The sequence below is a fragment of the Cynocephalus volans genome, chromosome 14 (assembly GCF_027409185.1).
Source record: "Cynocephalus volans isolate mCynVol1 chromosome 14, mCynVol1.pri, whole genome shotgun sequence".
Classification (NCBI taxonomy): Eukaryota; Metazoa; Chordata; class Mammalia; order Dermoptera; family Cynocephalidae; genus Cynocephalus; species Cynocephalus volans.
Window position 1 is genome coordinate 25713312 of NC_084473.1, and position 22452 is coordinate 25735763.

The window sequence follows — 22452 nt, forward strand, 5'->3', positions numbered from 1 at the left end:
TTATCACTATTGTACAGATAAAGGATGGAGACGTAGGGGAGTGAAGAGTCTGATTCATAATTCCATTAGTAACCAGCTAGTAAAATCTCCATTTACCTTTTACCTGTCAAAAGCCAGTCCTTCCTTGGATTCCACATCTCCCATTTCTCTGCTTTTCTCAGAAAAAAAAAATTTTGGAAGAATTGTCTGGGCCGGCCCGTGGCTCACTCGGTAGAGTGCGGTGCTGATAACACCAAGGCCACGGGTTCGGATCCTATATAGGGACGGCCGGTTTGCTCACTGGCTGAGCGCGGCTGACAACACCAAGCCGAGGGTTGAGATCCCCTTACCGGTCATCTTTTAAAAAAAAAAAAAAAAAAAAAAAAGAATTGTCTACACTATGTCTATTTCCGCATCTCCAGCCTCTCTCTTTAATCCACTACACTCTGATTTCCATCTGCGCTGCTCAATTTAACCTGCTCTTGGCAAGGTCTCCAGCACCCTCTGTGAAGACAGTACAAAGGTTGCTGCGCTGAGTTCCTCCCTCCTGACCTCAGCGGCAGCATTTGACGCCTTGTCCACACCCTTGTTCTTACAACACTTGCCTCGACTTTGATGACAGGACCCACTTAAATGTTGAACGTCCCTTTACCCCTAGATAATCTCATTCAGTCCCATGATTTTAAATACCATTATATACTAACAACTCCCCCAAACTATTCCCCTGGGCTCCAGGTTCATATCCAACTGTGGAGTATGCATGTGGAGTATGCATAAAGCAAATGTACTTCACAGGGTCTGGTTTTCCAAAGCCTTGTAGTTTCAAATATTGACCTTGCAAAGGACAGGAAATTTTCCCCAGGCTATAGTATCTATTGTAAGATAAAGAATTGTAAGACAGCAAGGTCGCAGGCTCAAAGACAGACAGGTTACCGACTGATATGTAAAGATACTGGGAAATTGCTACAAGAAGAGGATGTTTGCTAAAATCAAGTTTTTGTTAGTGGATCAACTTAATTGCACTATAGAATGTCACCTTGCTTGTCTTACTGATTGTTATTGTTAAACAGCTTCTATTGTTAAACCTGTTAAACTATACTTAGCAAAAACCCCACCTATGTTCTCATCCTGTAACTTCCTGGTCTGGAGAATAAATACGGGAAGAGAACCTGGATTCAAGGTTAATTTCCCAAATGGAAGGAATGCCTCTATCTTGAGGGTTCTGGGAGATTAACCCATTTTCGGGGTTTCTCACTGCTCAGAAGAGATGGGCTTTGAGTAATCTTTGGTGGCTCCATCACCCAGGGGAAAAGGGGTGACAAATCCATGGGAGGCAAAGCAACATCCAACTACCTGACATCTCCACTTAGATGTCTAAGTAGTGGGCATTATGTTAAATAATAAACGACATATTCTGAAGCAGAATTCTTGGTTTCCCCCCACAATAGTTCCTCTCCCAGCTTCTCCTACCTCAGTAAATGGATATGTAAGAATAAAATATAACTTTAACACGCGCAATTTGCTTCTGACGAGAAAACATAACTAATGCCATTTTAAGTAAGGCAGCGTCTAAGGGGATATGCAGAGGCCAGGCAAGTCAAGGCAGGCCCAGGCACGCTAAATTCCAGGAAGGGAGTAATCACCACCCGGTTCCAGGAACTGACCAGTTCCTTATCTAGAGGCCACCTGGCCACAAGGAAGATAAACGATTGGGAAATACACTATTCCTTATTGGTGTGCCAGCCCGCTAAAGCCCACCAATAAATCCAAAGGTCACCTCTGATAACCTGTAAACAGTAAACAACTCATCTTATTGCCAAAGTCTGTCTAAAAAACTGTATAAAAAGTGCATGTGTTAAAAGCTCGGGGTTGCTCCTGTCCAGGAGACTGAGTGACCCCAGTATGCTGGAATAAACGCCTCTTGCTTGATTGCAGCGGTCTCTGTCTCATGGTCTTTGTGAGGTGAGCCATCCCGACGTGTGGGATTTGTGCACGGTGCACAAGTCTTACAGATACACAACATCTAGTTATTCCAAACACCAAGGTGACATCCTTGCATCCTCCCACATCCCCCACATCCAATCCATTGGCAAGGGCTGTGGGCTCACCCCCAGGATGCATCTCAAGCCCATCCTTGGCCCTCCTTCCCCACTGCTGTCACCCTGGTTCCAGTCTCCAATGTCTCTGGCCTGGACAACTCCCACCTAGCATCTCTCCTCCAACACCTCCACAATCAGCCTTCCGCCCAGCAGCCTGAATAATCTTTTCAGTGATAACGAGGTCAGGGGCTGGCTGGGGTTCAGATCCCCATACCAGCTAGCCACCAAAAACAAAACAAAACAAGAGATTATATCACTCACTGCTTAAAATCACTTAGTGGCATCTCAGGGGCCATTAGAATAAAATTCATCCTCCTTTCCCTGACCTTAAGTCCCTCTCTCCTCTCACTGGCCGCCTTTCCTGAAACATGCTAAGAAGCTCATCCCTGCTTTGGGAATCTTCATGCTTATTAGTTCTTCCGCCTGGAGCATCCCTCCCCTTACCCTGAAACTTGCCCTTCTGGCTTCTTTGAATACCTTAGGCTTCAGCTCGAATCTTACTTTTGTAGGCTTTCCCTGACCATCTATTTATAAAGTAGTCCACTGCACCTATCCCAAGTAATGCTATCAAACCACTGTTTATTTCCATAATAGAACTTACCATAATCTGAATTATTTCACTATTAGTTATTTGTTTACTGTGTTCGTTCTCCCTCTCACCAAAACATAAGCAAGACAAGGGCAAGTATTGTGTCTGTCTAATTAGCTACTTTATCCCCAGCCTCTGTAACAGTGCCTGGCACGTAACAGATGATCACGTATTTCTTAAATAAGTAATGAAAATCTGAATTCAGATCAAATCAGGATGTTCTGTCAATGCTGTCTAGTAGAAATATAATGCGAGTGATAATGGGTATGCCCCCAGTACGAATCTGGCCCTCACATCACGGGCAGGAAGGGAGACAATCAGCTTTGTATCTCATGAATATTAGTAATAAATAAATAATAATAAAAATATATATATATAATGCGAGCCATTTCTGTCATTTTAAGTTTTTTAGTAGCCACATTAAAAAAGTAAAAAAAAATCAAAATTTATTTTAATAATATATTTTATTTAACCCATATTTCCAAGATATTATCTTAACATGTAGGCAATATAAGGAATTAATAATGTGATATTTTATGTTAATTTTTTTCATCTAAGTCTTCAAAATCTAGTATGTATTCCACACTTACAGTGCATCTCAATTCAGACTAGCCACATTTCAAGTGCTCGGTAGCCACATGTGGCTAGTGACTACTGTATTGGACAGTTCAGCTCTATGCAGCAATTTTTCTAGGACTAATAAAAATCTGCTTCTCTTAGTCAAGGAAATTGAAGCAGCTGTGAGTGGTGGCTCCTATGATTTACAAAAGCACATTACCAGTCCCTGGTCTTTCTCTCCAGTGGCTTGAGTCTCCTCCTCCTCACTCCAGCTGCAGGGAAAGGGGTGAGAATGAGTGGGTATCTAAGCTAATTAAGGCTCCTGAGAAATATTCCACCCCACTTCATTAGTGGACAGTTGTGCTCTAGCCAAAGCAAACAGATTTAAATATCTGAGTTTTAGATATTGTCCCTGAATGTCCTTTCCCTTCTTCCTCACTCCCCCTGCCAGAGAAATTGTGTAGTTAGAGAATCAAGGATTTTTAGATCTGGCCTAACAGCCTTATTAAAAACATACATTTAATGAATTGGTGGCTTGGCCAAGTGCAGTGACTTTCCTGCGATCTCACAGGCCCCATCAAACCCCACCCCTGACCCTGCTTTCACAGACCCACCTTCTCATGAGGTCACCGATCCCCATCGCCTACATCTAGCTAAATAGGCTAAGCTCTGTTTGCCAAGGGACCTGCCCCATCTTGCCTCCTCTCGGCCTGTGATCTCTGCTTGGCACGATACACCTCCCTCCCCTCACCTCCACCTTTCCAAATCTCTCCCAATCGCCGGGATTCTGCCACACCTTCTCTTATTTTTTGGCAGCTAGCCAATATAAGGAACTGAACACCTTGGTGTTACAAGGCTGTGCTCTAACCAGCTGAGCTAACTGGCCAGCCCTGGCCCTACCTTCTTGAGAAAGATTCCCAAACACCCACAACCTCAACTCCCCCCAACCCCCCAAGGAGTTTCCAACTCCTCCTTCATGGCATTGTGTGTTATCCATAATCATTTTCATAGCAAAGGCTTTCACAACTGCTTCCTGTCCTTGTCAACACTTCCATTACAATTCAAACCTGCACCAAAGGTTTGCATAACCTCCTCAGCCTATGGCCAAGTGCTTTCAGTTTTTTCTCATGCATGTTCTATTTTCATACTCTTAAAACAATGTCGGAGGTAGGGTCTGGGGGGCCCCAACAGTCAGCTTCAACTCACCCAGTCCTCTTGATTCCAGTCCTTTTGACCAGGTTCTTGACTTCGCCACAGGAAAGAATTCAAGGGCAGAGTCACAGTAGAAAGTGATGACAAGTTTAATATGATAGATAAGAAATAAAGGTTCCACAGAGAGTGCGGCATAGCTCCAGAGACTGAGCAGGGCTCACACCAAGTTTTTTTTTTTTTTTTTTTTAAAAGATGACCGGTAAGGGGATCTTAACCCTTGACTTGGTGTTGTGAGCACCACGCTCAGCCAGTGAGCGAACCGGCCATCCGTATATGGGATCCGAACCCGGGGCCTTGGTGTTCCCAGCACCACACTCTCCCGAGTGAGCCACGGGCCGGCCCCACACCAAGTTTAACACAAAACTAAGTTCAGCACAGACATCAAGTCTAGCACAAAAGCAAGAAAAACATACTTAAAGTTCAGTACAAAGTCCAGGCTCGTTCAAGAGAATGAGCAGCTGCTTGCTGAAAGTAAGTTAGATACCAAGTAAAATATACACACCTCACCCAGCAAAGTGCAGCTGCCTCCAGGAAAGTGACCAACAACCCCATCTTCACCAGGGATTCGGCTTTTATAGTGTCTCTATAATGAATATTCAATTAAGGGGGTGGTTCCCAGTTATATGCACCAGAATGTTCTGTGCTCTCTATTGAGCATGCCCAGCCACTGCATTGCATAAGCCAGCCCCCTGTGGTCCCATTTTCCCCGTGTTGGTGCTAAAAATAGGTCTAATTGGCAATAGCAACTTTCCTCCAGGGGAGAGCTCAGAGGAGAGGGCCTGAGACCTCAGGGAGTGGCTGGAAACCCAGAGGCATGTCCTGACACCCAAGCCCAGGGAAACTGAGCACATCCTGTATCAAAAATACCGTTAGGTGACATTATTATCCCCATTTTATAAATGAGAAAACTGAGTAACCTGTCCTCACACCTAGTGGCCAAGCTGTGTGGGAACCCAACCTGGACTGACTCACCCAACTTCAAAAGATCATGCACTTAAAACACTAAGTGCCTCCCACAGAGTAAACCTGCATACAAGTTAAATTAAAATTATTGGTTTTTAAAATTTTAAGGTATCACCATAAGGTGGGTGTTATTATAACTATTTTATACACTGCCATGAGCCATCCTGCTATAGGGAATGGCATGGGAGCCTGAGTGATTCCCCTTGTTCTGCAGGCTACAAGGGGGTCCTATGCGTGTGGCACGGCTCCGTGGAATTTCTTGTTTGTTCACCTTTGGTTGCTTGACAAGGCTTCCCAGAATTAAACAGCCTAACTTTTTGGCTTAGTATGGCTTTGGGAAATTCCTTGGAGTTTCTCAAAGTACATGTTAAAATACATCAAAATTAACTGGTTTATTTAAAGAGCATTGTGAGTACCAAAGGTGTTTTTGATGCATGTTCCCAGTATGGGTTGGCTCAATTTAATTTTGTCATTAATCTTCCTTGTTAGTGATGTGTGCATGGACCCATTGTGGCTGTGGTCATGCTCTTGTATGTGTGGAATGAAGTTATTATGATAGATTTCTATCCACATTCCCCCAAGGAGACAGTGGGTCTGGGTGCAGTAATGTTTATAACTAATTGATCATCAACCAGTTACAGATTTCTTTGTTTCTCCCACTCCCACAGTTTCACTTGATTTACCAAGAACATGTTCTTTCTTTAGTAATAATAAGAATGATATGGTGTGTTTTTGTTAGTCTGAGTAGGATTATTTAACTTTTCACTTTGTCCCCTGAGCTGTTCCCAGAGTCTATTGGCAGGTAAATAAAAGGTATAAACATTGTGATTTTGATTATAAATTAAAACGATCAATATAGGGTATAAGCAATATTAAATTGTTCACCATAACTAATCAATGTTATTAAAATTAAGTGTAGTATAAGTAAGATTTAAAAAGGGTTAAATTGTAAGTTAAGAAGGTTAAGAATTATAGTTTAAACTAAAAGTCTGACGCTCCTTAAAGCCAAGCATGCTGCTATTGTATAGTTTCCTGGCAACAGGCCACAGGCTTTGGGGTGAACTATTAATGCATGAGTGGGTGCTTTTATCACAACATAATTGCTTTGGAACATTCTATTTTTTCTTTTTCTATAGAGATGAAATAATAAATGTTTTGATTAAAAAGTAAATCATCATGTAAAAGGTTAAGTAAAAAATATAAATAAAGCATGATTTTTGTGGTTGTCGTCCACACTTGCACTAGACATCTGTGGTCCGTCTCTTTCTTTCCTCGCCGACGCCACACCACGTATTCAGGTCCAACGAATCCTGTGGAGCTGGTCTCCGGCAATACGCAAGAAAATTATGGCTCAAAAGGTAAATAAGTTGTCTTAGTTCACACATTTAATACAAAGCAAGTTTGGATTTATACAAATTTTTTCCTGAACTCAAGATTCTCTATTTTCTACCTGTAATTGGACAATAAAGGAATAGATGTCTAAAGTAGAATTAATGAGTAAAAATTTGGTTTGTCTGATTAATGGGTGTTAAGGACTGGTGTATCCTGGGCCGGCCCGTGGCTCACTCGGGAGAGTGCGGTGCTGATAAGGACTGGTGTATCCTTATTTCTCGCCCTGTGTTGACCCGGATTATGGAAAAACAATCATCTTTCTGTGATTTCTTTACAACTTAATGGATTTAATGAAAACATTCCTTACCTCCTTTCCTCTTTCCCTCCCTTCACTGGAGAGGAGGACCCCGGACTGGTAACATGCTTTCCTTCCTTCCTTCATTCCTCTGCTCCTTTCTTTTATGGTAAAATATACATAACATAAAACTTACCATCTTAACCATTTTTAAGTGTATACGTCAGTGGCAGTAAGTATATTCACGTTGTTGTGCAACCATCACCCACCATCTATCTCCAGAACTTTTTCATCTTCCCAAACTGAAACTCCATACCCAGTAAACAACATCTTCCCCACAGTCCCATGTAGCACTGTTCTACTTCTGTCTTTATGAATTGACTACTCTAAGTACTTCATATAAGTGGAATCATGCAATATTTGTCCTTTGATAACTGGTTTATTTCACTCAGCATAACGTCTTCAAGCTTCATCCATGTTGCAGCATGTGTCAGGATTTCCTTCCTTTTTAAGGCTGAATAATATTCCATATGTATATAACACATTTTGTTTAGCCATTCATCCATCAGTTGGACATTGATGTTGTTTCCACCTTTTGGCTATTGCAGATAATGCTGCTGTGAACAGGGGAGTACAAATATCTGTTCCAGTCCCTGCTTTGAATTGTTTTGGATATATAGCCAGAAGTGGAGTTGCTGGATCATATAGCAATTTTTTTTTTTTTTTTTTGACTGGCCAGTATGGGGATCGTAACCCTTGACCTTGGCGTTATAACACTGTGCTCTAACCAACTGGCCAGCCCTCTATTTTTATTTTTTGAGGAGCTGCTGCACCATTTTACATTTCCACCAGCAATGCACCAGGGTTCCATGAAGTCACTGACTTTATAACTAACATTTTTTCCTGATTACAGTATATGTTCACCGTAAAACATTTAGAAAATGCAAGAAAGCAAAATGTACAAAATTAAAATTCCCTTCATTCTAATTACCGAGGCAGGACCTGAATTCATATTATACCCAACAGAAAGGTAAGAGATCTTTCTGGCGACGACTCTGTCGCCAAGATGGAGAGTACGATCCAAAAATAGCACTGAGGTCTGCCCTGCCTGGACCTCATCCTCAGGGCCTCATCATCTGGCTGTCCCAAGACCCTAATCATCAGTAAAGCTCATGCAGTTAACTGGCTTCTGAGTGATATTTGTGGGATGTTACCGGGAGGGTCACAGGCACGACACGGGGTTGTCACATTCTCTGTGGGCCTGTTTCCCCATCTTTAAAAGCCACCTCAGAGTTGATAAGGCAAAACATAAAATGTTTGAGGAAAGTTATCTGTCTAGAGCAACACGCTCTACAAACTCGCCATCCGTATCTTCAGAATTGAGCTTTCCTTTTTCGACCAGAGGCACCCGAGGACGTTGGTCCCATCCCTTAAGGGCCAGCCTCCGCACCAACAAAGAAAGGCCAGGAGAAATCCCCGCCTCCCTTTACTCTCCCAAGCACCCATTGGCTGGTTCTGTTGTCAACCCGCCACGTCCCCGCTCTCTTCCTATCACCGCCGCCGTTCGTTTCTCGGCCCGCGCTCTCATTGGTCCTCACCTCAGTCGCTCTACGCCAGGGGCGTTCCAGAGTCAGCCACGAGGAGTCGCTGGATTGGGTTTGAAAGAAGCCGGCGGTGAGGTACGCGGAGCGGGAGATTTGAAACGGGGGCGGTGCCGACCTCTGCCAAGCAGCGACTCCTCCAAGGCCTCCAAAGACGCCAGCCTTTCGCCCCCGGCCCCGGAAGTCCGAGAAGGAGCTGTGGGGCCGGGCGCCGGGACCTTCCGCGACCTGCCATGGGTCCGCGTCGCCGGAAACGCAAGCCCGAAACCCCGAAGAGGCGCAATGCGAGCCCGAGCCCCGGCCCCTCACGGCGGGGTCCCTCCTTAGGTAACTCGCTACGGGCTTCCCCTCCGAGCCGGCCTCCTGCCGCCAGCCCCGCGTCCGATTCCACAGACCAGAAAACCGAGGCCGCCGGCTCGCGGTCCCCTCCTGTGCCGGGGACCGGGCAGTTCTCCCGCAGCATGCGCTCAGGGCACGGCCAAGTGCAGAGCCAGCGAGGGGCTGGAGGAGGCAGTTCCGAAACGGGGGAAGGACTGGCTCCTAACGCCAATTCTTGTCACTGCTTGCGTTTATCGAGCGCGGACCGCCAACGAGGCATTGTGTTACACTGTTGTGCAAAGGTCGGCCTCGTAGTGTGCCCGTTTTACAGCCGATGAGAAAACCGGGGCGCAGACAGGCCGGGTGACTTGAGCAAAGTCACACAACTTATTCTGGCAGACGCAGGAGTTTTAGATATCTGTGAGTGTGTGTGTGTGTGTGTATGTGTGTTTACTTTTTTAAATCGCAAAAGTATTAGCTGATTTTTGTGACGATGTCAAACAACAACCCTACATTTGGGAGGTGTCTTTGCAGGTTTTTTTTTCCTTCAGTGAGTGGCTGTGTTGGGACTCACACCAAGGCTCTCTGTGCGCTCACCCTGTTCCCTTCTTGTTTTTAATTTTTTAAAATTTATTTATTTTAATTTTTAATTTTATGATGTCTGTTTTATTTATTTATTTATTTTAAATTTTATTTTATTTTGTCAGTATACAATGTGGCTGGTTATTGTGGCCCATTACCGAAACCTCCCTCCCAACAATCTCCTTTCTGTTTGCTTGTTGTATCAACTTCAAGGAACTGTAATTGTTGTGTCTTCTTCCCTCCGCCCTCCCCCAGGTTGTTTGTGTATTTATTTATTTTTAGCTCCCACAAATAAGTGAGAACATGTGGTATTTCTCTTTCTGTGCCTGACTTGTTTCACTTAATATAATTCTCTCGAGGTCCATCCATGTTGTTGCAAATAGCAGTATTTCATTCTTTTTTATAGCAGAGTAGTATTCCATTGTGTAGATATACCACATTTTCCATATCCACTCATCTGATGATGGACATTTGGGCTGGTTCCAACTCTTAGCTATTGTAAAGAGTGCTGCAGTGAACATTGGAGAACAAGTATACCTTCAACTTGATGATTTCCATTCCTCTGGGTATATTCCCAACAGTGGGATAGCTGGGTCATATGGTAGATCTATCTGCAATTGTTTGAGAACCTCCATACCATTTTCCATAGAGGCTGCACCATTTTGCAGTCCCACCAACAATGTATGAGAGTTCCTTTTTCTCCGCAACCTCGCCAGCATTTATCATTCACAATCTTTTGGATATTAGCCAGCCTAACTGGGGTGAGATGGTATCTCAGTGTGGCTTTGATTTGCATTTCCCAAATACTGAGTGATGTTGAGCATTTTTTCATGTCTGTTGTCTATTCGTATATCTTCCTTTGAGAAGTGCCTATTTAGTTCTTTTGCCCATTTTTTACTTGGGTAACTTGTTTTTTTGTTGTAAAATTGTTTCAGTTCCTTGTATATTTTGGTTATTAATCCTTTGTCAGATGTATATTTTGCAAATATTTTCTCCCACTCTGCTGTTTGTCTTTTAGCTCTGTTAGTTGTTTCTTTTGCTGTGCAGAAGATTTTCAGTTTCGTATAATCCCATTTGTTTATTTTTCCTTTAGTTGCCTGTGCTTTGGGGGTCATATTCTTGAAGTCTGTGTCCAGTCCTACTTCCTAAAGTGTTTCTCCTATGTTTTCTTTAAGAAGTTTTATTGTTTCAGGATGTATATTTAATTCTTTAATCCATTTTGAGTTGCTTTTAGTATATGGTGAGAGGTATGGGTCTAATTTCATTCTCCTGCATATTGATTCAATCCAGTTATCCCAGCACCTTTTGCTGAAGAGGCAGTCTCTTCCCCAGTGTATAGGCTTGGTGCCTTTGTCAAAGATCAGATGGCTGTAGGTGTGTCGGTTAATTTCTGGATTCTCTATTCTATTCCATTGATCACTGTGTCTGTTTTTATGTCAGTACCATGCTGTTTTGGTTATTATAGCTTTGTACTATAGTTTAAAGTCAGATAGTGTTATACCTCCAGCTTTATTATTATTATTATTATTATTATTATTATTATTATTATTATTATTATTATTATTATTATTTTGCTCAGCACTGCTTAGGCTATGCGTGGTCTTTTGTTATTCCATATAAATGTCTGCATATTTTTTTCCATTTTTGAGAAAAATGTCATTGGAATTTTGATGGGGATTGCATTGAATTTTATATCACTTTGGGTAGTATGGACATTTTCACAATGTTGGTTCTTCCAATCCAAGAGCATGGGATATCTTTCTATCTTCTTGTATCCTCTCTAATTTCTCTCAGCAGTTGTTTGTAGTTCTCATTATAGAGATTTTTCTCATCCTTGGTTAACTCAATTCCTAAGTATTTTATTTTTTGGGTGGCTATTGTAAATGGGCAAGCTTTCTTGATTTATCTTTCTGCATGTTCACTATTGGAGAATAGAAATGCTACTGATTTTTTGTGTGTTGATTTTGCATCCTGCTACTTTGCTGAAATCCTTTATCAACTCCAAGAGCTTTTTGTAGAGGCTTTAGGCTGTTCAATATATAGGATCATGTCATCTGCAAAGAGGGATAGTTTGACTTCATCTTTCCCAATCTGAATGCCCTTTATTTCCTTCTCTTCTCTGATTGCTCTGGCTAGTACTTGCAACACTGTGTTGAATAGAAGTGGTAAGAGTGGGCATCCTTGTCTAGTCCCTGTTCTTAAAAGAAAGGCTTTCAGCTTTTCCCCATTCAAGATGATATTGGCAGTAGGTTTATCATATATGGCTTTAGTTATGTTGAGATACTTTCCATCTATACCTAACCTTTTTTTTTTTTTTTTTTTTTTGAAGATGACTGGTAAGGGGATCTTAACCCTAGACTTGGTGTTGTCAGCACCACACTCAGCCAGTGAGCGAACCGGCCATCCCTATATGGGATCCGAACCCATGGCCTTGGTGTTATCAGCACCGCACTCTCCCGAGTGAGCCACAGGCCGGCCCCATCTATACCTAAGTTATAGAGAGTCTTTATCATGAATGAGTGTTGAATTTTATCAAATGCTTTTTCAGCATCTATAGAGATGAACGTATAGTTCTTGTGTTTGATTTTTTGGATATGATGTATCACATTTATTGATTTGCGTATGTTGAACCAACCTTGCATCCCTGGCACGAAGCCCACTTGATCATGGTGTATAATTTTGTGTATGTGTTGCTCTATTCTGTTAGCTATTATTTTTATTGAGGATTTTTGCATCTATATTCATCAAGGATATTGGCCTATAGTTTTCTTTTTTAGTTGTATCTTTACCTGGTTTTGGTATCAGGGTGATGTTTGCTTCATAGAATGAGTTTGGGAGAATTGCCTCTGTTTCAATCTTTTAGAATAGTTTGTAGAGAATCGGTGTCAATTCCTCTTTGAATGTTTGGTAGAATTCTGCTGTAAATCCATCTGGCCGTGGGCTTTTCCTTGTTGGGAGCCTTCTGATAACAGCTTCAATCTCTTTTATTGTTATTCGTCTGTTCAGATTTTCTACATCTTCTTGGCTCAGTTTTGGTAGTTTGTGTATGTCCAGAAATTTATCCATTTCCTCCAGATTTTCAAATTTGTTGGCATATAGTTGTTTATAGTAGTCTCGAATGATTCCTTGTATTTCAGATATATCAGTTGTAATATCACCTTTTTCATTTCTAATTTTTGTTATTTGGATCTTCTCTCTTCTTTTTTTAGTTAGTTGTGCTAATGGTTTGTCAATTTTATTTACCTTTTCAAAAAACCAACTTTTTGATTCATTGATGTTTTGTATCGTTTCTTGGGTTTCAATTGCATTAAGTTCTGCTCTGATCTTAATGATTTCTTTCCATCTGCTAACTTTGGGTTTGGATTGTTCTTGATTTTTTAGTTCTTTAAGGTGAAGTCTTAGGTTGTTCACTTGCCATCTTTCCATTCTTCTGAAGTAAGCATTTAATGCGATAAATTTCCCCCTTAGTACTGCTTTTGCAGTATCCCACAGGTTTTGGTATGATGTATCATTGTTTTCATTAGTTTCAATAAATTCTTTGATTTCCTGTTTGATTTCTTCTTGGACCCATATGTCATTAAGTAGAATGCTGTTTAGTTTCCATGTGTTTGTATAGTTTCCAGAATTTCATTTGTTATTGATTTCTAATTTTAGTCCATTGTGGTCTGAAAAAATACATGGGATAATTCCAATTTTTTTGAATTTGTTGAGACTTGATTTGTGACCTAACATGTGATCTATCTTGGAGAATGATCAATTTGCTGATGAGAAGAATGAATATTCTGAGGTTGTTGGATGGAATGTTCTGTAGATATCTGCCAAGTCCAATTAGTCTAGAGTGTTGTTTAGATCTTGTGTTTCTCTGCTGATTCTTTGCCTAGATGATCTGTTCCATATTGATAGTGGCGTGTTCAGGTCCCCTGCTTTTATGGTATTAGTGTCTATTTCCTTCTTTTGGTCTAATAGAGTTTGCTTTATAAATCTGGCTGCTCCGACATTGGGTGCATATATATTTTTGATTGTTATGTCTTCTTGATGGATGAATCCTTTTATCATTATGTAGTGGCCCTCATTATCTCCTTTTATGGTTTTTAGTTTAAAGTCTATTTTATCAGATATAAGAATAGCTACTCCAGCTCGTTTTTCATTTCTGTTTGCATGGTAAATCTTTTTCCATCCTTTCACTCTTAGTCAATGTGAATCTTTATAGTTGAGGTGGGTCTCTTGAAGGCAGCATATAGTTGGGTCCTCCTTTTTAATCCAGTCAGCCAGTCTGTGTCTTTTGATTGGGGAATTTAATCCTCTTACGTTGAGTTGTTATTGAAAAATGTTGATTTATTCCTAGCATTTTATTGATTTTTTTTTGGATGTCTTAAGTGTCTTTTCTTCCTTTCTTTCTGATTTACTGTTTGTTTTCTGTATTCGTCGGTTCCTTGGGTTGTAGATAAACTTTATTTTTCTTTCTCTTCATTGTTAGCATTTTACTAGTGGGTTTTGATTTTTCTTGAGTTTTTATGGCAGTGGTAGTTATTTTTCAGGTACCAAACCCAGTACTCCCTTGAGAATTTCTTGTAAAGCTGCTCGTGTGGTAGTGAACTCCCACAGTTTTTGTTTGTCTGAGAAATATACTATTTGCCCTTCATTTCGGAAGGATAGCCTTGCAGGGTAGAGTATTCTTGGCTGGCAATCTCTTTCTTTTAGTATTTTGAATATATCATCCCATTCCTTTCTGGCTTTTAGGGTTTGTGATGAAAAGTCTGATGTTAGTCTGATTGGGGCTTCCTTATAGGTGATCTGACACTTCTCTCTTGCAGCTTTTAAGATTCTCTTTGTCTTTGAGTTTTGCCAATTTGACTATAACATGTCTTGGAGAAGACCTTTTTGGGTTGAATGCATTTGGGGATCTTTGAGCTTCCTGAATCAGAAGCTCTGTGTCTTTTCCTATACCTGGGAAGTTTTCTGCCACTATTTTGTTGAATATGTTTTCAATGCAATCTCCTTTTTCCTCCCCTTCTGGAATACCCGTGACTTGGATATTTGAGCCCTTAAGGTTGTCTGGTATCTCTCTTAGATTTTCTTCAATGTTTTTAATTCTTTTTTTTTTTTTTTTGGTCGGCCTATGTTATTTTAAACAGCCCATCTTCAAGGTCAGAAGTTCTCTCTTCTGCTTCTGCAAGCCTGCTGGTTAAACTCTCTGTCATGTTTTTTATTCCATTGAAGGAATTCTTCAGCTCGGCAAGCTCTGCTACATTCTTTTTCAGGGCATTGATTTCCTTGTACATTTCTTCTTTCAGGTCCTGTATACTTTTCCTCATTTCATCATGTTGTCTAGCTGAGTTTTCTTGTATCTCATTTAGTTTTCTTAGAATTATCACTCAAAATTCCTTGTCAGACATTTCAAGGGCTTCTTGTTCTGTAGGATCTAGAGCTTGAGAGTTATTATCCTTTGGTGGTGTACTTTCTTGATTTTCATATTTCTGGTATCTTTCCTTTGATGTTTAGTCATTGTGGCAGGGGATTTCATGGTCCACTGGTTCGACACTATTGTCTGGCTAGGATGCTGCTGGGGCTGCCAATTTGGTACAGCTGCCTCAGTGTCTGCTTGGTTGCCTACTAGTGCCTCGGGTGCATGGTTGCCTTGGGTCTTGGGCCTCTCCGGGGAGGCGCCTCTCTGGTCAGCACGCACTCGGCCGGGCTGGGGATGGAGTCAGGCAGTGGTGGTGAGGCCTACCTGCTGGGTCTCACACTGGCACCACAGAGCACATGGTCTCCACGGATCTTGGGCTTCTCCGGCTGGGTGCCTCTCTGATTGGCACGTACTCGGCCAGACTGGGGATGGAGTTGGGTGGCGGCGGTGGCAAGGCCTACCTGCTGGGTTGTGCACTGGCACTGCAGGGTGCATGGTCTCTGCGGATCTTGGGCTTCTCTGGCTGAGCATCTCTCTGATTGGCGCGCACTCAGCCAGGCTGGGGATGGAGTTGGGCGGCGGTGGCAAGGCCTACCTCCACCCTGTTCCCTTCTGCAGGTTGTGTCTCTGGAAAGATGGATCAAGTCTGTGATCCTGTTTCTGTATTATGGGCTGGATATGGGAGACCCATGGGCCGGAAGTGCAAATGCTTGTACATGGTGGCAACAGCTGCTTTACTGTCTTCTAACTCTTGCTACATATTTAAGAGCAGGGTGAAAAGGTGTATTATAGATTATTTTTAGATGTTGCTCTTGTGAATGGGATTTTTTTCTTTCCTACCACATAACCTTTGCATCCAGCCAACTTGCTGAATTCTCATTAATTCTAGTAGCCTGTCATTTGCTTGAAGTGGAATTTTTAAGTTGACTATTATAGCGTTTGCAAATAATGACTTTTGAATCATCCCTTTTCATTTTTACACATTTTATTTATTGTATGGTATTAGTGAGGCCCTGGGACTAGTGTTGTAAGAGCAGTGTTCTGGCCATCTTTTTCTTGTTCATGATTTTAACAGGAAGAAGAAGTGTGATGTTTGCTGTTGTTTCTGATGTAGAAGCATCCTTCTACTCCTGGTTAAATGAAGTTTTCTCTCTAATGGGCACTCTGTACTGCTGGCAGTCCTACTGCCCTTGCCTGGTGATCTTGCTTTTCCATTCTCCCCATGACTAATCCATACCTTTTTCTCCCTCTCCAACTTCCTATAGCTCCTGTCCCCCATGCACTCATAGCTGATGATGTCCTTGCTAGGTGCCCCCTTCCTATCAAAAGCCACTCCTCCTTCTACATGGGCTCTGGGTCATGTCCTTCTTTCACCTTTAGAGGCAATTTCTTTTGTCCTCTCTACCTGCACTTGGAATTAAATCCAAACTCCTTACACTGGCATTGGCAAACATGCCCTCGCATTTATGATCTTAAGAAAAAGGGCAAGGTTGTTTCCTTGAACCCACATTTCCATCTCTCTATGCTCCCCATTTCCCTCTACTTCTCTTCATATCTACCCTTTTTAAATACCAGACTTGTTAAGTCTACTCACGTTGTGTCTGTTTCCTCACTTCCCAGCCACCCTCCAACCCATTCCAATATGACTCCCCACAGTCACTACCCATACTTCCAGTTCACTGGAACTGCTCCTGTCAGGGTCACCAGCAGCTTTTGTGTTCCCAGATCCAATAGACAGTTATTATCTTTTTCTTAATCTGTCTCTCAGAAGCATTTGACACAGTGAGCCACTTTCTCCTTGAAATATTCTGTTCCCTTGTCACAGGGCTCCCATGACACTACACATTCTGGCAGTTCCTGCTGAGTGTTCTTGACTTCCTGTGCTGCTTCTCTTCGGTCATTGATGTTGGGCTTCCTTGGCCTTTCTACCCTTTCCCCATGTGATTTCATGTATCCCTATGGTGCTAAATATTACTCATTCACTGACAGCCCTCACACTTACATCTACCCACATCTCTCCTCTGACTCCATATACCTATAGCCAATTGCCTACCTTTCTACCTGACCACCCTTGGGTTTGTCAAACTTAACACATCCGAAACTGAATTTGTGATTACTCCCCTGCAACCCTGTCATCCCCAATTTTCTCCATTTCAGTAAATGGCACAGCCATCTACCCACTGTTCAAGCCAGAAACCTGGGAGACATTCTTTTCTCTTACCCCCATATTCAATCCAAATGCAAGTTCAAGCAATTCTACCTCCAAATTGCATCCTTAATCATTCTGCCTGGTCCCATCTCTACTCCCCCAGCCTAGTTCACACCACCAGCATCCCTCTTGAGAGTGACTGAGGGAGCCTCCTAGCCTGCCACCACTCCACTTTCACTCTTGTTCCTCTCCATTTCCTTCAGTACACAGCAGCTGGAATGATCTCCAACATGTAAATGGATCACCTCTCTGTCTTGCTTAAAACTCTTCCCTGGCTTCTCATTACTTTAGGATTAAATCCCAACTCTTTATGTTGGCATTTCAAGACCCAGCTATTGAATTTTTAATCTCAGTTCTTTTCCGGGATCTCTCTAATTGGTTACTTTTCCTAACTGCTGTTCTTAGGTCATGGATTTCATATCTCTCTTACTTCTCTGAGGTTATTATCTATTTTTCTCTCAAAGTCTCTCTTTTCTTGTGCTGGTTGGTTGTTAGCTCAGTTAGAGTGTAGCCTTATAACACCAAGGTCATGGGTTCGGATCCCAGTACGGGCCAACTGTAGGAGGGAAAAAAAAGTCTCTCTTTTCTCTATTAACTCAAATTCTTCTGGTGTTGGTTATTTTGTTTATTGAGTTTGGTTCCTTTCATGGCGCTGGCCTTCTTAAATTGTTTGGTGGTCTTTTGTTCTGTTTATCTTTACATTTTTTATGACTGCTATGTCTGTTTGTTAAAGTATGGGGATCCTAACCCTTGACCTTGATGTTCTCAGCACCAGGCTGTAACCGAGTGAGCTAACTGGCCAGCCCCTCCCTCCCTCTTTCTCTTAAATGACATCAGTCCCCTGGACACATTCCCTAACCTCATTCAGGGATAAAGTCTCCACTGCCAGCTGCCTGGCACAAGCATCTCTGGATTGCCTCACCTCTTATTTGCTCCTGTAGCTCTTCTGACACTTTGTAATTAGTTCACTGTACTAAAGCCCTTCTATTGAACTACTTGGAATAGAGTCTCTTTTTTTGGCTGGGCCTTAAATAACATGTGTGAAGCTAATTTTATCCTTCAAAATGTTATTTTCGTATGTTTTTTTTTTTTTTCTTTGTTCAGTTTTTCAGAGGTGCATTCATTTTTGTTCTTAGTTGCATTTATTGAGCAACTGTACTGTTTTTTAACTTTAATTTTCACTAATTTATCTTATCTTTAGTATTTCTTTTGCTCTGTCTTGTTTTGGTTTGTTTTAATAACTCTAATGCTTGAGTTCAATGCTTAGCTCAGCTATCTTTTAATGTTCTTGTTTTCTAATGCATACACTTTATTGTTACTCATTTCTAAGTAGTCTAATTTCAACTTAGGTTCCTTTCAACACAGAGGTTAGAAGAAAAAAATTTTTTTTATTCTTATTTTAATTTCTGATTAGAAAATTTGGCTTTTTTTATTTCTACTTTTGGAAATGTTTTTAAGATTTTTTTCTTTTCTATTGTTGGAACCAGGATTTGAGCCAAAGGCCAAAATTCCAAAACTCCATTGCCCAACTTCCTGACACTGGCACTGAGTTATGCCACTTCCGAAGTCCCAACTTGGTCAGTAATGAGCTCTGGCCAACTCATCACCTCTCTGGACGTCAGGATGATCAAGACAAGAGAGTTATACTAGATAATCTCTCAGATTTCTTCCAACCGTGGGGGGAAAAAAGACCTAAAAGCAAAATAGCTGAGTTTCCAATGTAGGTGGGAAAGACAGAAGAGATGTACAAAGTAATGTGGGGCCCAGAGGAAGGAGGTGACCTGTCCATTTGGAAGGGATCGGGATCCTAGAAAGTGTTCATGGAAGTTTGCATTTAAAATAAACCTCAAAGGATCATTCATCATCCATTTAACAAATATTTATTTAGTATCTGTCTGTTTTCTATTTGCTGTAGGTAACAGCAGTGAATGAAATAGACAGAAGTCCCTGCTCTTGTGGAATGTAGTTATGCATAGTTAAAGTAGTCTAGTGACTTGACAGTTTGCCTGTCTCAGCCAAGCTGCGAGACACCATCTGTTTTCCACTGCACTTTCCATTTATGACCCAAATCTTTTGCTCAGGCACTTCCTCCCGTCCGTATGGTCAGCGGAGACATAAATGGTTAAAGGAGATCCGAACGCTTCAGAAGAACACAAACCTCTTGATAAGGAGGCTACCCTTTGGCCGCCTGGTGAGCTTCAGTGAGCTTCTTACCAAACCCCTGCCACCCTCCTTTCTTTAAATTTGCCAGGTATTGGAGAACTTACTATCTCTTACCTAAATGTCTGGGGGAACTCTTCTCCAACCTGGTAGGATACTCTTCAAGATGAAGAGTCTTGAAAACTTGGGGACTCTTGAAAACATGAGCCCTCCAAAGGCACCTTTCAATTCTTTATAGAATTAATTTCTAACCTCCACTACTTTTGAAAATGTGTTCTTTGACTATAGAAGTAGGAACCCTCTTGTTCATCCACCCTTTGATCCCTTGTCCTACTCTGACAGATTGCCTCATCTCTCTACCACCAATAAGAGATATGCCAAATTCTAAGCTCCCAGCATTGACACCTCCTCCTAGTTAGGTCCTAAGATTAAGGGCTAGGAAGGGATAATGGGAAGGAGGATTCATTGGAGACACCTGGAAAGAGCCAGTCCATCTTCCCTTGAATCTCGTTTCTGTTACTGTCTACTCCCCATCCCTACTTTTCATAGGCAAGAGAAATATGTTCTAAATTCACTCGTGGTGTGGACTTCAATTGGCAAGCCCAGGCCCTGTTGGCCCTACAAGAGGTAAGAAGGGACCAAGGCACAATTGGGTGAGGGCTGAGTTTGGGAGAAACAGGCTTTCTAGAATTCCACATGGCTGACTGGAGTGTCACAAGCCGAATCTGGCCTCCTTGAGAAGAACAACAAGGAACACCTGTGGGTTTGGAGGCTGGTTCTGTGTGGTGGTAGCAGAACTCCCAGGCAAAGTTCGGTCTCATTCTGTGAATAATCTTTCCTGCAGTCCTTTTGAGCCCTCAGAGATTAAGTTTAGCAGGTCTCCTAGAAAAAGCAGCTCATGCCCCTTCATCTGTGTTAGTCTTTTTCTCTTTCTGCCCCCAGGCAGCAGAAGCATTTCTAGTTCATCTCTTTGAGGATGCCTATCTCCTCTCCTTACATGCTGGCCGAGTTACTCTTTTCCCGAAGGATGTGCAACTGGCCAGGAGGATCCGAGGCATTGAGGAAGGACTTGGCTGAGCTCCCGCACCCAGTGTCTGTCTTTCCTGCTCACCCAGAGAGTAAGTGTACTTTGCGGGGAAAATGCTCAGCTTCTCATCACTGGGGTTTGAGTTTCTCTGAAGGAATTTCCCTTCCCCATCCTCGTTCCCTGCCCTCTCTTTCCCTTTATCTAGTACAGGTTTCACCTACTTTTAATTTGACTGCTTGGGACTCTATGGCTCATCCCCTTTTGTACAATGTTAAATAAAGATATTTTTCTATTAAGTAATGACCAGATGACCCAAATCTCTGACAGAGTTAAGCCTCCATTTTATAAAGGACCTCATTTTTATTAAGAAAAAGTTTTCTTACTTTTGAAAATGCCTTGTTAGTAAATATGATTCCTAAATTTCAGGGATGATGCCAGTGACTCTCTCCACAGCCACGATTAGATCCAGTGGAGTCTGAGGTGCTGCCTGAACTTTGCTGTCCCTGCGCAGCGTGTGCATGTTACTTTTTAAATTTTTCCTTTTTTTGAACAAAGAGAAGACTACGTGGCTTTCCTCTATGGCAGAGGTAATAACAAGAGGCAATCAACACAGTTCCAAAGGCTTGAAGATAATTTTCAGATAAAGAGACCACAGGTTGACTTCAGTTTGTGAATTACTTATATGACTGTTTAAGGATTTTGAAGACGTCAGATGTGTTGTGTTATAGGAGAAAAGGATATTTACTTATTATTTTAGATCTTTCTGCACTATTTACATTTTTTTACCATGTGTATATTTGTACTTCTAAATATAAGGGGAAAACTAAGAGAAGACCACTTCAATCAGTTGTATGGAAGGGCCCAGCACGTCTAGCATGCAAATCTCTGCCCTTTTCATCAAGTTACTGAGAGTATGTGCTTGTCAACGAATGTGTAGCTTCTCAAAAACTTAATTAGGGTCGAAATAGAAAATATTTAAGGTTTGCTGTTCTGGTTTCTTCTAGTAAATTTCTATCAAAATCATTCAGAAATTCTAACTTGTACGATTTAATATTTTATTCTTATAAATCATAGATGTATCTTATCAGCCTAAGATTTTAAAGTACCTTTTTAATGTTTATACAGGTATTTTTATAACTTCCTTGTGGAGAGATAATAAAAATAATTATTGAAAAAATTAAAACGAAGCTACTGTTACAGCATACAGAGATTATACTGTATTTTTTGTATGTTAACATTAAGTTCTACGTTTATATGCTGTGTGCAAACAGCCACAATTTAAACAAGAGATTTGTGGGATGTGGTTTTGCCTTTGATGGAGTAAAGTATGAATAGATAAAAACCTTGCCGTTCTGTTGTAACTGAAAGCAATTTAAGAGACTTCCAGAGAAGTGGGAATTGCCACCCAAATATTTGAGATCTGTGTGTAGTGAAAATGGCTAGTGAGGACAGCCTATTAATGACTTGTCAATCAACTGAATTCAGAGACAGACTAAAGGGAAGCACCAAGTTCTATTGTTTAATAAATTTTAACCCTTTGGAAAAACCTCTTCCTGTTTGACATCAATTAATATGTACGTGGACATTCAAATGAAACCTATCTATTCATGAATATATTTAATGTTCTTGTCAGAGTGTCATTAAATAGAATATTATAGTCTTCCTCTAGTTTTCTTTAAATGGACACTTCTCTGCTCTGTTGAAATTATAGTAACCATGCTGGTAACACCAAGGTCATGGATTCAGGTCCCCATACAGGCCAACCACCAAAAAAAGAAATTGTAGTAACCAGTACATCACTACAATACATGTATGTCACACTCAGATGCAAGGCAGGATGCATGCTCTCAGCACTGCGTAGTGTTTGTACAATAGCATGAGAATAATTTGTATCATGATAAGGTTATATAATGATGTTACAATTTACTGTAAATTTTGAACTCTTAGGTTGGATTTTTGTTTTATTTTTTTTCTCTACTTTCTGAATGATTTTATCAACATTCTCTTCTAACCTTTCCACTGAATTTTTTTATTTCCGCTTTTACATTTTTAATATCCAAGAACTCTTTATTACTTTTTGAATGTTTCTTTTTTATAGCATCCCAATCAGTCAGTGTTCAT

The 22452-nt window shown here is 41.3% G+C and overlaps 1 protein-coding gene across 1 annotated transcript; it reads left to right on the plus strand.

Annotated features, from left to right (window-relative positions):
* Nucleotides 1-8861: 8861 nt before the first annotated feature.
* Nucleotides 8862-20381, plus strand: CENPA (centromere protein A). Its single transcript, XM_063077750.1, has 4 exons — nucleotides 8862-9248; nucleotides 19252-19335; nucleotides 19854-19931; nucleotides 20247-20381. The coding sequence occupies exons 1-4, from the start codon at nucleotides 8862-8864 to the stop codon at nucleotides 20379-20381; spliced, it is 684 nt and encodes a 227-aa protein (XP_062933820.1).
* The last annotated feature ends 2071 nt before the right edge of the window (nucleotides 20382-22452 follow it).